Below are 13,811 nucleotides of genomic sequence, written 5' to 3' on the forward strand. Positions count from 1 at the left end.
TCCGCCTCCCAAGCGCGGGGATTACAAAGCGTGCGCCACCACGCCCGGCTATTTACTTATTTATTATTATTATTTTTGCTACTGGCATAGAACCCAGGGCTCCAAGTTACACTCCCGGCCCTTTAAAAAAAACCTTTTTTTTTTTTTTTTTCATTTTGAAACAAGGTCTCATTAGGTGGCATAGAGCCTCACTACATTGTTAAGGCTGGCCTCAAACCTGCCATTCTCCTGTCTCAGCCTCCTAGGTATAGGTGTGTGCCACCATGCCCAGCTTAAGCTGTGGGGTCTAGAGTTAGCTGACCGCCCAGTCCTCTCTCTCCTCATCTCTGCAGTGGGATGCTGACGGCGCCGTCTGGTGGGCTGTGGTGGGGATGATCAGAAAGTTGGCTCGTGGTGCCCTGCTCCTAACTCTCCAGCTGCTTCTCAGAGCTGGGAAGCCAAGCCCTCATCACGGACGCAATGTCCTAACAATATACCACGGTCTCTCCAGCCTCCTATGAACATGCCCCTCGCTCCCGCCACTCCAGTCCCACAGTCTCTCCAGCCTCCTATGAATATGCCCCTCGCTCCCGCCACTCCAGTCCCACAGTCTCTCCAGCCTCCTATGAATATGCCCCTCGCTCCCGCCACTCCAGTCTTGCCAGCCTCCAGGGTGATGCTCAAACACTCCAGCAGGCTGCGGCCTCAGGACCTTTGTGCTTGCGGTTCCCACCGCCTAGAACGCTGCGGCCCATCTCATCTGTGGCTCGATCCCTTTCCTCCCTGTGGCCCTCACTCAAACATCCCCCTCACGGGAGGCATTTCTGCCCACCGCTGCAAAACTGGCGGCCTGTCCTGTCCACAATCCCCCACCCCTCTAGTTTTCCCTGCTTCATTTTTCTCCCTAGCAATTGCCCCTGTGTACCACAGTTTTTCCTTTATTTTCTGCCCTCTGCGTGTCTTTAGGTAAGCGCCATAAAGGCAGGCGTCCCGCCCATTTTCTTTTCCGCTGTGTCCCCATCATGGCAACCGCACTCGGTCGGGGACCACGTCGTGAGTGATGAGGTGCTCCTCTCAACCGCCGTGATAGGTGGGATCCTGTGTGTTTACTTCTCATTGCTGATGTGATAACAGTTATCGCTCCCTTTCTTTACCAGAGAGAGGAACAAAGAGGAGAGTGGAGAAGTCAAGTGACTTAGCTGAGGCCACACAGCTAGTCACGGTGAGGCTGGGACACTAGCATACGTTTGTTTCTGCCTTCTGATCTGATACGCTCTTTTTTCTTGTCCTTTATTCAACTGTTTATGACTACAGATCATAAAGCATTTCCCCCCCCCCCATGGTGGGGATGGAACCCAGGACCTTGTAGCCTAGACAAATGCTCTGCAGCTCATCTACAAGAGAGCAATTTTTACACAGACCATGTGGAGCCTCAGAGGCCAGCGTTAGAAAGGGTGACTTCTAATGCATGGCCTTCTCAATGATCTTGCATCTTTACTGGGGGGCATTGATACAGCAGCGCTGGGCCCTCAAACATACACGGGAACAGATGGATTGCAGGAAGTGTGGCCTCATGGGAACCTCAAGAACTGCAGGAAGTGTGGCCTCGTGGCAGCTCACGAACCCCCGCCTATGGGGCCTCCACCAGATGCCCGTGCTATCCTGGTGTGCCGAAGATGCCCCTGTTTGGGGGCTCTTAAGACACGTCACCTCTGCATTTGGGAAAAGAATGACAGCTCCCTCGTCAATGGGGCTGGAGATGCGGCTTGCAGATGCAGTGTAAATGTATGGCTAGAACAAAAGCTATCAAGACTCATTAGTATCCTATACAATGGTGCGTTCAATGCTCTGACATTCAAACAGGCACATGGATGGATTCTGCCAGCTATCTGGAGGAATTGTGCTTGGGCTTGCAGGACCTGTTTTGTTTATCTTCTATTTAAAGTGAAGATCTAAAGATCCACGGAAGGGTCCATTCTGGCCTCGGGCTTAGCCAAGGAATTACCCGGACTCTGGTGAAGACAGCAGGTGACACTGGCAGGTGAGACTTACGCGGACTTTCTTAGAGGAGGCGGCGATGCTGTTTGCGTTCTTGATGCTTTTAATTTTGCATAGGATGGTGGTGAGGTCTTGGTTTCTGGTAATGTTTTCGAAATTGCAATTTAATTGCTTATTTTCCCCGTGGAAGAGAGAAATTTCAATGTCCTGCTTAGAAATGTTGAAGTTGTCGTTTTCTTTCTATGAAGAAATAAAACGAAGACGAAAAAATCAGGGCCCGAGTGGAAACCCAGGACCCTAACACACCTTCCCAACCTGGGGGCAGGGAACATCCCACCAGAAAGAAAGGAAACGCCGGGCGTGGTGGCACACGCTTGTAATCCCCGCGCTTGGGAGGCAGAGACAGGAGGATCGCGCAGGTTCGAAGCCAGCTGTGCGCGCTGGCTTAGGAGACCCTGTTTCCAAATAAAAATGTAAAAATAGGTCTGGGAGTGTAGCCCGGAGGTAGAAGGGCTTCCAGGAACCCCAGTACCACAAAAAAAAAAAAAAAGAAAGAAAGAAAGAAAGAAAAAAAGAAAGAAAGAAAGGAAACGCACTTGAATTTTTACTTCCAATTCTGTGTCCACTTCCGACTCCACTCGGTAGCCTGTAAATCTGGGGTCCTCCAGATACCGCAAAGTTCCACAGTCCAAGTAGGTGTCTTGTACTCTTAGTTTCACAGCTACATTCATACGCCCTTTTGAACTCTTTAAATTGGGGGCTAAAAACCTGCAGGAAGTCGCCATACAATGTTCAGAGACCTGCAAGCAAAGCAAAGAGCAGGTTACTAATGGAAGGATGAGGCTCAGGCAACCAAACTTCCTGGTGCTCCTGCTTCCCCATCTGTAAAATGGGCCTGGCGATACCACCTACCTGGAAGGATTAAGTTGCCCCAAAATGGAATTAAATGAGATAAGGGCTCACAGTTGGACAAGGGCTACATTGAATGAGATCACACATGCAAAAACTTGCTCGCGATAGTGCCTGGCACATTGTAAATACTCAACACGTGCTAGCTAACATTATTAATAACATTATTAGCAATCGTGGAAGCTGTCGGAAGGTTATGCAGTAGGAAAAGAGGCTGTGGGGAGAGAAGCGGCCCAAAGGGCTTAGGTGTCCTTCCAGCCAGCGTGGCTGGAAGAAGAAAAGAGCTGCTGACCTGCCTGCACCTGGCCGAGCCACCCCATCAAGGAAGGTCCTGCAAAATATATGCAGGAATCAGTGACCACCAGGAGGAAAAGGCTTTTCAGCCATAAAGGAAAATAGGAGAAAATAAAAGTCAGAGGAAAATCACTCCCCTATGAAATGAAGACATGAGAGCTAGAAACGAATGCAGAAAAGACGGCCCAATTTATAGGTTTATTAAGACAACAATGTAAATATATTATCATGGCCAGGTGTACAGAGAGACAGAGAGAGGATGCTGGTGGAGAAAGGGAGGTTGACAGGCACATAAAGAACAAGCCAAGGTGTGTAAAGGTATTTATCAGGTGGGGGAACTCGCGTTCTCTCTCGTTTTCATTAATACTGGAGCGTAAGCTGGCAGGAGGAGGTGCAGGTGGGAAATCCGAGGCCGAAGGCTGACATTTGGACCAGCTCTGTGATATTCACTCCTTTGCCCAGTGTAGATTTGCCAGCTCTTTCTGTGAAGGGAGTCTGACTATCTCAGTTATCTTTTGGCCTTGCATCTGCAAAATATTTGGCCCAACATTGTTGTTGGTTTAGGAACAGCATGGGGAAGGAGGGCAAATCTGCAGACAAGGCCAGGCTGGGTCTCTGCTCAGGTTAGTCACACAACTGGATGTGTTGGCGTCATGGAGCGTGGCCTGAAATCAGATCCAAGGTAAACCTTGCAGCTGGCTCTGACGTGTATCAGGAGGTGGGTGCATGCAGGATGAGGCTGTAGGGTAACCATAACCCTGTATGGAGGCCTGAGCCCTATGTGTCCCCACGGGGAATGAAGTCTGCTGCCACTCTTAGATCGGCGGGAAGTGGTCAAGTGGGGCCCAGAGAGGCTGCTGCCTCCCAGGGAAGAGAGAAGAGGAAGAACACTGGGGAAGTTCTGAGACGGGCACTCTGGAGTTCCCACCCTGTATCTAAAGTCCCTTATTTGCCCCTTTACTCTTGGCCGTGGCAGCTTCAAACTCTAGGCTTCCGATGGGAGAATTGAGCGACAGGTAGGGACCAGACTCATCCTGGACTCTACCCCGTGGGGAGATAGGAGGCAAGAGGAGGTGAGAGCCCATGGAAGGGGATGAGGCCCAAGAGACAACAGCAAGAAGGAGCAGCGGATGGCAGGATTGCTGGGGCCTTAGCAGGTCCGGCAGCCTCTGTGCACCTCAGCTCTCTCTGCAAGGGGAACACAGAAACGCTGTTCTTCACAGCATAACTTTACGAGCCACGCTTTACAAGAGCATTCTCACATGGATTCACGAGCACCGTTTCCTTAGAGTGACTTGCCACTCATCACACCCAGAGGAACGGCAGATCTGTTCAGACCAGGCTCATCTCTCTTTGCTCTGTGGCAACCCAAAATATTCAACTACCAGTGTGAATTCTTATTACTTCTGTTAGGTGCAGATATAGTATGTATCCCACTATGGTTCTTTTTTTTTTTTTTAAAAAAAAGCGATAAATTTTAAAAGTTTATAATACCAAAGTTATTGAAATTTAAAAAATCTTTCAACAAAGTTTAGTGTGATAAAACAAAGTCATTATTGAAAAGAACCATTCTTAGCCACATGTGGTGGCACACGCCTGTAATCTCAGTACCTGAGAGACTGAAAAGGGAGGATTGCAGGTTTGAGGCCAGCCTCAGCAACTTAGTGAGGCCCTCGACTACTTAGTGAGACCCTGCTTCAAAATAAAAAATAAAATAGGGCTGGGGATATAGCTCAGAGATAGAATGCCCAGCGTTCAATCCTGAGTAACACGTACTACACACACACACACACACACACACACACACACACACACACACAGAGCAGCTGAACACTTACATTTATGTTCCCTTTTAGCTCATGTGAAATGATTAGGTTGTCAATTACATCAAAATTTCTGCCCATGATTGTTATATTTTGACCACCACTGCAAAGAGAAATGCAAAAGCAGTGTAAATAAATAGGCATTTTGCATTTATAAACAAAACTATCAATTGGTTCACATTTAATATTAAATTCAGTCATGTCTGAGGAAAAATTAACTAATTTTAATTTCAAAGGCAAGACAGCTTTAGAAGTTTGTGGTTTTTAAAACACATAATTTTTAATTCTAGGAAAATGCCCAAATTCCTTCGTAGAGTTTGGGTTCTGTTATGCCATTTAACCACAGATAGTCAGATAATCAGCTGTACCTGGAAACACTTTTGCTGAAGAGAATTTTGTTTGGTTGCTATTGAATCTATATGAGGAGTCTTCAATCTAACAATTTTCAAAATCAAACACCCAACCTACCAATTATATTTTATTTAGGGAGACAAGGAACAGTTTGGACAAGGTAAAATTATAAATGACATTAAAAATATAAATCCCTGGCTGGGAAGCCATGTAAATAACCGTGTAAGGGGAAGCTACATTCATCTCCCCCAAGCCAAGCCAAATGACTTCACGTATTCTCAGGGAACCGTTAGATATATGCAATGTGGTCACTGGGCGTGAAAGAAACAGCTGTCCGCCGCTCTGGCGACCCTCTTCTCATAGGTCACCAGACTCTTGCTGTGAGGGACAGGAACCTGGGTATATCAGGTCCAACAGCCGGCTGAGCCCCCGATCATAACACAAAGAGACAGGCAAAAGCTGGCCAGGTTGTGCAGGGCAGAAAGACGACACTGGCCCAAACTTTCAGCTCCAAGGACGGGGTTGGGTCAGCCTCCTGCCAATTTATCATGATTGCTAGAAAACCAGGCTGAGCAACATCTGTCAGGGTCAGGCTGAAGAGCCCCGTTATTGCTCAGCACACAGAGACCCAGGAGCAACTGAGATACACAGACTCAAAACTTCACAGGTGATGGGATAGCGAGGGGCCCCCTACATCCTTGCTAAACAGAACCCTGTGGAGGTGCCAGACCACCTGGGAGCCCGGGTATGTTGCTGCAACCTCTGCGGGCCTCAGTCCACCCTCTGGCAAAGGGATGAACCATAACAGGTCCCAGGGTTGGGGTGAGGATTAACCAGGACAATAGAACGCATCAGAGGAAGGTGTGGCGGTACACACCTGTGATCCCAGCACTTGGGAGGCTGAGATAGGAGGATCACAGGTTCGAGGACAGCTTCAGCAATATAGCAAGGCACTCGCAACTTAGTGAGACCCTGTTCCCGACAAAACAAAACAAAGGACACATCAGGCCCATGGAGAATGTGCTCTTGTGTATGGGGCAGAGGGAGGGAGGGCCACGTGAGAGCCTTAGTCTTCTGCCACTGTTGAGCTAAGCTGGGCCCCTGCCAAATTCACATGGTGAACCTCCATTTCTCAGAATATTTGGAGAAGGAGTCTTTAAAGACGTAATTAAGGCTAAAAGGTTATTGGGGTGCTGAATGAGCCAGAACCAATATGCCTAATGACCTTACAGAGAGAAGAGATCAGGACACAGACACAGTGGGAAGAACACACGAAGGCACAGGAGAGGCTGGCTATCCACAAGCCAGGGAGGGAGACCCAGGAAGGGACCAGGCTCACCGGCACCTTGACCCACCAGACTCCCAGCTCTGGAGCTGGGAGGAAACAGACTTCAGTTGTTTAAGCCACTGAGTCTGGGGGACTTCGTGAAGGCAGCTCTGGCAAACGAATATGGCCATCTCTCATTTAATCTTAAATAAGAATATCAGAGGTATATTTTCTCACCCCAAAGCTTTGTCTATAGTTTTTTTTTTTTTTAATCTAAAGAGTACTTTGAAAATTAGCTTTATGCTGTGTTAGATGAAAGAAATCTCTTTAAGGTTATATTCCAAAAATCTGAGCGTGAACTTAAATTTAACTAGGGTCAGATTTTTTTTTCTCTCTTTTAACATATCAGACTCATCTGGGAGAGTTGATTTTGGAATTTCCTTCTCTCAGGGAGCATCTTTGAAATGTAGATACTGCTTTGGATTCCCATAGCGGTAGCTCCCAATATGTCTCCCAAAGCACTCGACACAGCTGACTCTAAAGACTGTAAAATGAAAGAGGTAAGAAAGGAGCCTTTGATCACGAGCGGGAGCGACGTAGTAAAAAGGGCCACAGACAGATTTCTAGCAGAAACCAGGGCTAAGAATAGTTACTGTGGTTGAACAAACATTTGAGCTGTGAGTTTCCTGGCAGCCATGGCTAAAAGAACAACAGGATGTGCTCTGCTCAAAGCGCTCGCTCGTGTGACGGCAGGAAAACCCAGCTCGGCAGGTGCGTTTTCCTAGGAATACACCCTGAGAGGAACTCTGAGAGACGTTGAGAGATGACCTTCTAATCCACATCTATCTGCATGAAACTGGTGATCTATGGGCACGGGAGAGAAGACCTCGGGAACGCAGACAGTACCTGATCCAGGTGGTCGCGGGGAATATCAGGGAACAGTGTGGCAGCGCGATGTAGGACAGGGCTCCCACGGAAGAGCAGCTCCCACCATCAAACTGGATGCACACGTCCTTCATTTCTTTGCGGCTCGATGGAAGAGAGAATTTCATATGGGTGTCATTTAGCACATGGCTAACCTGTATCCTAGAAAGGGGAGGAAGAAGAACTCTTACACGACACAGACACTTAGCCCGGTGATTGCCCGAGGTGACAGCACATGAATTAGACTTGAACTGCGGTGCTGCGTGGACTAACGGAACGGCTGCAGACCAGGAATGAACCAAGAGCCGCCGGCCCGTGTGGGGACTGATCTGGGGCTGAGTTCCTTTTTCTTTTGAACAATTTTTGTCTTTTTGTTTGCATGATCCTTAGAAGTGGGGAAGAGAGAAGAGAAATAACCATTAGCCATCAGAAGCCCCAAGAGAAAGTGGAGCGCAAAAGGGATATTACATCCTATTGAGGAACTATGATTGATTTTGTAGGGTATAATAAAGACACTTTTTTTAGTGTGTGTGTGTGTGTGTGTGTGTGTGTGTGTTACTGGGAATTGAACCCAGGGGCATTCTACCTCTGAGCTATCCCCAGCCCTATTTTATTTTTTATTTTGAAACAGGGTTTCACTAAGTTGCTGAGGCCTTGCTAAATTGTTGAGGCTGGCCTGGAATCTGCATTTCTCTTGTCTCAGCCTCCCAAGTACTGGGATTAGAGGTATGGCCCACTACACCTGGTTTGACACTATTCTTACGTGGTAGAGATAGATACCCAAGTATTTATGAGTGAAGGGATATAGGGCTGGGATGCTGCACCCACACATCAAGGAAATGAAAAAACATTGGGAAACGTTGACAAATTTTGAAGCTCTGTAGAGAGTTCCTTATATTTATCTCTCCTACATATGCTTGAACAGCTCCATAATTAAAAGTTTTTCAGAAAAACAAAAGAAGTCCCAGTCAAGCGCCAGGAGCATGGAATCCAGCACCGGACCAGTAGGGAATCCTGCCATCCAAAGAGCTTGGGAGGCTGAGACAGGAGAACTGCAGGTTCAAGGCCAGCCTCAGAAACTTAGTGAAAACTTATTTCCAAATAAAAATAAAATAGGGGTGGGGTATAGTAGCTCAGAGGTAGAATGACCCTGGGTTCCATCCCCAGTACCGACCCCCCCCAAAAAAAAAGCAGAGGGCTCACACTGAGCCTGGGGTGTAGAGTTAGTGGGCACCAGTTTGAGCTGTCCTTGATAACCTTTAGGGGTCAAAGCAGAATTTTGCACTGATTCCCTCTGTAACCCGCCACTGCCTTTGCATGTCTTCGATGACCCCAAAGCACACATCAAGACTGGGTTGTATCTGAGGAATGCTTAGTGGAGTTATGCTGTAGGAGAATCTATTATTACTACTTAAAAGAAGCATGCATGATGATGAACTTTAATGCTACTACTAAACCTTACAAGAAGGCAAATTGAAAGCACGCTTGAGCCTGTCTGTACTTAACCTACCTCAGACGGACGTTTTAAGATTTCCATTCAGAGTAAAGCTCTAGGAAATTCATTGTCCAGACAGCTGATCATTAAAAATCCAAACTTGTTTACCAATTTTGGAAGAAGAAAGGTGGAAATGTAGGTCATTCCACTGCTATTCTTGTATTTTTTTTTCAAAATAATCCCACATTATAAAGATACCATATTAAAGGAATTTGGGATTAAAGTGTAGGCTCAGGTATGAGATTAACTGGGAATTATGTTGACAGCTTGTGAACTGGAGTTTGCCACACAGAAGTGGTTACTGAAACGCTACATACAGAATAGTCTCTTTGTCGTTTAATTTAATAACTGCCGGATCTCAAGACCCATTCAGAATGGAAAAAAGAGCACGGAGCCAGGAACAGGGTAATGCTCCGAAAACGACTTATTTTCCAGTGAAGCTGATTGCCTTTCAGTGAATATACAGGTGTCTAACGTCACAGATTTCACTCCACAAAATGAGAGACTTTTTGCAATAAGGTATTTAGCCAGGATAAATGGCTCAAAAATACCTAGGTTGCATAGATATGGCTGCTAATGTGCGCTGGATCATTCTAGTACCCAACGGAACGCAGGAAAGCCACAGATGAGCGGCCCTTTTCATCTGGATCATAGACATTCCAGATTTACTGCTTTAAGGGGAAGGGGATGGCAGTGATATGCAGTAAATGAATTAAAATGGAAAATTCAGTAAATAAGCATGGCAGATTAGAATGCTGTACAAATCTGTTTTCTTAGTTAAATACCAAAACATCACGCTTCAGCAGATTGTCTGAACTGTATTTCCATGAGGAAAATAAGCCCCAGATCATACTTCATATAGACTGAAACATCTTTTGCTTCAAATTAGCCCCAACTTATAAAAGTTAACAAGCAGAAAACTCTAATTATCTATTATGATATTATTATCATCTCTCTCTTTTTTTCCCCCCACGGGGTAAGGTAACAATTTGTCCAGGAACATCAGTGAGAAAGTGAACTATTTTTCTAAAAGTTTCATTGATAGGATGAGTTTGGGGAAAGGAGGTGGTATAAATCATGGTGTTCAAGAGGTACATTGGTCACATACGTATGTCTGGGTGTATTTTTTAACACAAATGGGCATCTTAGTAAGTCAATTATCTGAAACTAAAACCAAACTAGTAAATAGAAAGCCTACAAAAAATGAAATTTCCACATCAAAGAAATCTGAAATTCTCTTTTTCTCAACTTTGGGTAGCATATTCAAAGTGTTGTTCCATAAAATTCTCCATCAAATTCCAAGATATACAACCATTTTCTTACATTCATCATCTTAATAATAATGTTTGCTATTTTCTACACTTGATTGCATTAATCAAAATTAAGGCCCTAAACAGGTAATACCCTGAAATTATTGCAGACTGAGGAAGTAACAGAGGCCTAATTTCTCACAATGAACTTCAGATATGTTAAGAGTATCTTACTTACTAGAATTATGTTACCAGATTCTGAGATTTTTGTCCCACTGTAGGACATGGACACACCTTGACTACAGAGGTTCTAATCACACTCATAGCCCTCTGGCACAGATTTGCCTTTATGTTACCAAGGACCCGTTACTAGAATTTCAACTCACACATCCTTATCACAAGTACTGGTTCCTTTCAGGATCATCGTGATGTTCGATGCCCGGGTGAAGTTTGCTCCGGTAACAATCACGTTACTTTTCCCTAAGGTTGATATTTTCTGTGGCTCGATGGCCTTAATGTAGAAGACCTATTGGAAATAAAAGATTAAAACACGAGATCAGAGCTAAGAAATGGCATCATTCAAAAAAAAAATCTGTGGATGCACTGCAGCTCGAAGAAATCACTGGGAAATTACAACATTTTGCAAACACAAGCACACGATATTTAATGAAATCAATGAATTCAAGAAGAGCGCCGAAGACTCGTGTCTCTCCACATGCGACAGCATGAGGTCAAACCAATTAGTCTTTGTCTCGCAAGACAGTTGAAAATGCAGTTGAAGAGTCTGACATTCTGTCTGAAGAGTGAGATATCACTGGAGTTTAGGAAACGCTTGTTGCCCGGGAGCCTCCAGAGGCTCCCGATGTGAACAACACCAAGAAAAAGAAAAGGGGTTCTCTGAGGGAAGGCCAACAACGGACTCGCCACTACACTGAAATAGGTGTCATTCCACATACATCTAACTCCCTAGAAATTGCGGGTATGTTTTGTTTACTTTAGCTCGGCTACTTGAATCAAGGAGTCTACTACAGAGGACAAGACCTCAAGAAAGCCACCAGTTCAGTCACCTAATATCAAGTAGCTGGAAGCCTAAGCCTTGGGTCCAACCATTTCTTTTCCAGGACTCGCAGACAGCACCTCTCTTCCCTGCTACAGGCTTTATCACATCTACAATCAATAATCTATGGAGGGAGCCGGTGGGATCGGAAAGAAACAAACGCTGCATGCACGTACGTCTTTGGCACCCTGAACCTCATTATGGTGTATAATTACAGGGCACCAATAAAAAAAAAAGAACAGTGTGTTCTGAGGTTACCTGATACCTACTTTCCTATCATGTAGGCATAAGGCGCCTTACTTCTCCATATGCAATGCCTAATCAACTTCCTCTAAAAACACAAAGCCCGATATTTGATGGCAAGAATCATTTTCCCTTTGCAAGACAAAAAAAAAAAAAAATCCCGATGTCTTTCACTTTTCTTCTACAGATGTTATCTTCTTTCATTTTGATTATTTCATTGTTGGTGATGGGGTTTTTTTCATTTTTTAAATTTTTTGGTACTGGGAATTGAATCCAGGGGTATTCCTCGGAGCCACACCCCCACCCCTTTTTATTTTTTATTGTGAAACAGGATCTTGCTAAGTTGCTGAGGGTATCACTAAGTTGCTGAGGCTGGCCTTGAACATATAATGCTACTGTCTCAGCCTCCTCCCAAGTTTCGGGAGCAGAGGTGTGCATTACCGTACCCAGTTTCTTTCTTTCTTTCTTTCTTTCTTTCTTTCTTTCTTTCTTTCTTTCTCTCTCTCTCTCTCTCTCTCTCTCTCTCTCTCTCTCTTTCTTTCTTTCTTTCTTTCTTTTTCTTTCTTTCTGTGTTGTTTTGTTTGTGGAGACCACTTCCAGCAAATCTGTACTCTTCTACAGCATGGAAATCGAAACAGGCTCAACGATTAAAGCCAACATAAAGTACAGCAGGAAAAAAAAAATACAGCAGCTCTTAGCACGAGTGAACCTCATACTAATATTCCTGGTATTTAAAAATGACTCCAGGGTCCAGAAATACTTAATCATGTGACCTTTGGCTGAACCATGAGTTCTGAGAGCACCCACCTAGTTGATAAAGTTCAGAAGGAAGAGACTGAGCCCCTGGGAGCACTTCCATGATGTCCAACACCTGCCTAACACCTCTTTCTTGAGTCAACGGAGCCTCCTCTGCTCCCGTGAGCGCCCCACACTCATCGGGACAGCGTGCGGGGCTGCCTATCCTGCTGAGAGGGCAGGCCCCTCATTTCATGCCCCCCGTAAGCACAGGCGCTACCTGGTAGAGCAGTTACCTTCCCTCCTGGTCACCACAGATGGGTTGTGCAGGTTGAGGTAAATTCATCAGGAATGCCATCACAGCAATGATGGAACGTGACAGGGGACTGATTCCAGCGGCAGAATTTCTTTTAATCACTTTGCAAAGGACCTCAGCATCCTTATTTATCGAATCACTAAGGGCCTGAAGGGGTCACTTTCATTATTCTGTTATACTCGAGTGCAATTTATGGGGGGGAATTATCCGCTAGAGTGGTACTTGGAATGGGGGATTAGCAACAACTTCAAGATGAATCCCTTGCAAAGGTCAAGTGTGTGTTGTACAGCAAAAGGCTTAGTCTGTGCTTTTGCAGTAGTGACGGCCAAGTGAACTAGTATTTATTGAGCACCTATCGGGTCCTCAGAACAGCACGAGCTGCGATGGGGGTGCACGATGTGTGCGCACAGCGGGCGGACAACAGCCTGTGGGCTCAATCCTATTGACTGCCTGTTTTTGCAGGTTATGGCCCTTGAGAAGATGCTGGAAAGAGAACAATATTTCATGACATATGAAAACACATGAAGTTCAAATCGCAGTGTCCATAAACACTCGCTTGTGTGTTGTCTCTGGCTGCTTTCACAAGGGACAGTGGCGGAGCTGAGCAGCTTCAGCAGAGACTGTGCGGCCTGCAAAGTCTCATGTATTTACTCTCTGGTTTGTTGTAGGAAAAACGCACCAAATCCCTGCTCTAGAAGAGTTCCCTGTCCTCTTGGGGAGGCAACATGTAAACTTGAACACAAGTTACATTTGCATCCAAATCTCCTATGATTCTAAGGTTTCTTTTTCTTTATTGATGTCCTTCCATATATATAAGTGTGTGTGTGTGTGTGTGTGTGTGTGCGCGCGCGCGCGCGCACATCCCTTGGAGTTAGAATGCCCCTGGGTAGAATCCCAGTCTGGGACTGAACCCAGGGGCATTCTAACTTTAAGCTATACCCCTAGCCTTTTTTATTTTATCTTTTACTTTGAAACAGGGTCTTGCTAAGTTGCTGCAGCTGGCCTCAAACCTGCAATCCTCCTATCTCAGCCTCTCAAGTACGGGGATTATAGGCATGCACCACCACACCCAACTTCTCACTTCTTTTATTTTGAGTGGTACTGGGGATGGAACCTAGGGGCTTTCTACCTCCGGGCTACACTCCCAGACCTATTTTATATTTTATCTGG

At 45.6% G+C, this 13,811-nt stretch overlaps 1 protein-coding gene across 1 annotated transcript in view; it reads right to left on the reverse strand.

Annotated features, from left to right (window-relative positions):
* Positions 1-13,811, reverse strand: part of PLXNC1 (plexin C1) — a gene marked incomplete at both ends in the record, with an annotated part of 173,198 nt that overhangs the window by 55,387 nt on the left and 104,000 nt on the right. The window contains 5 exons of the mRNA XM_080705775.1: positions 2,032-2,217; positions 2,574-2,777; positions 5,019-5,106; positions 7,528-7,707; positions 10,677-10,816. Of these exons, the coding sequence (XP_080561901.1) occupies positions 2,032-2,217; positions 2,574-2,777; positions 5,019-5,106; positions 7,528-7,707; positions 10,677-10,816 (798 nt within the window). The remainder of the gene's footprint in view (positions 1-2,031; positions 2,218-2,573; positions 2,778-5,018; positions 5,107-7,527; positions 7,708-10,676; positions 10,817-13,811) is intronic.

Source organism: Muscardinus avellanarius (genome assembly GCF_963383645.1).
Source record: "Muscardinus avellanarius genome assembly, chromosome: 11".
Taxonomy (NCBI): domain Eukaryota; kingdom Metazoa; phylum Chordata; class Mammalia; order Rodentia; family Gliridae; genus Muscardinus; species Muscardinus avellanarius.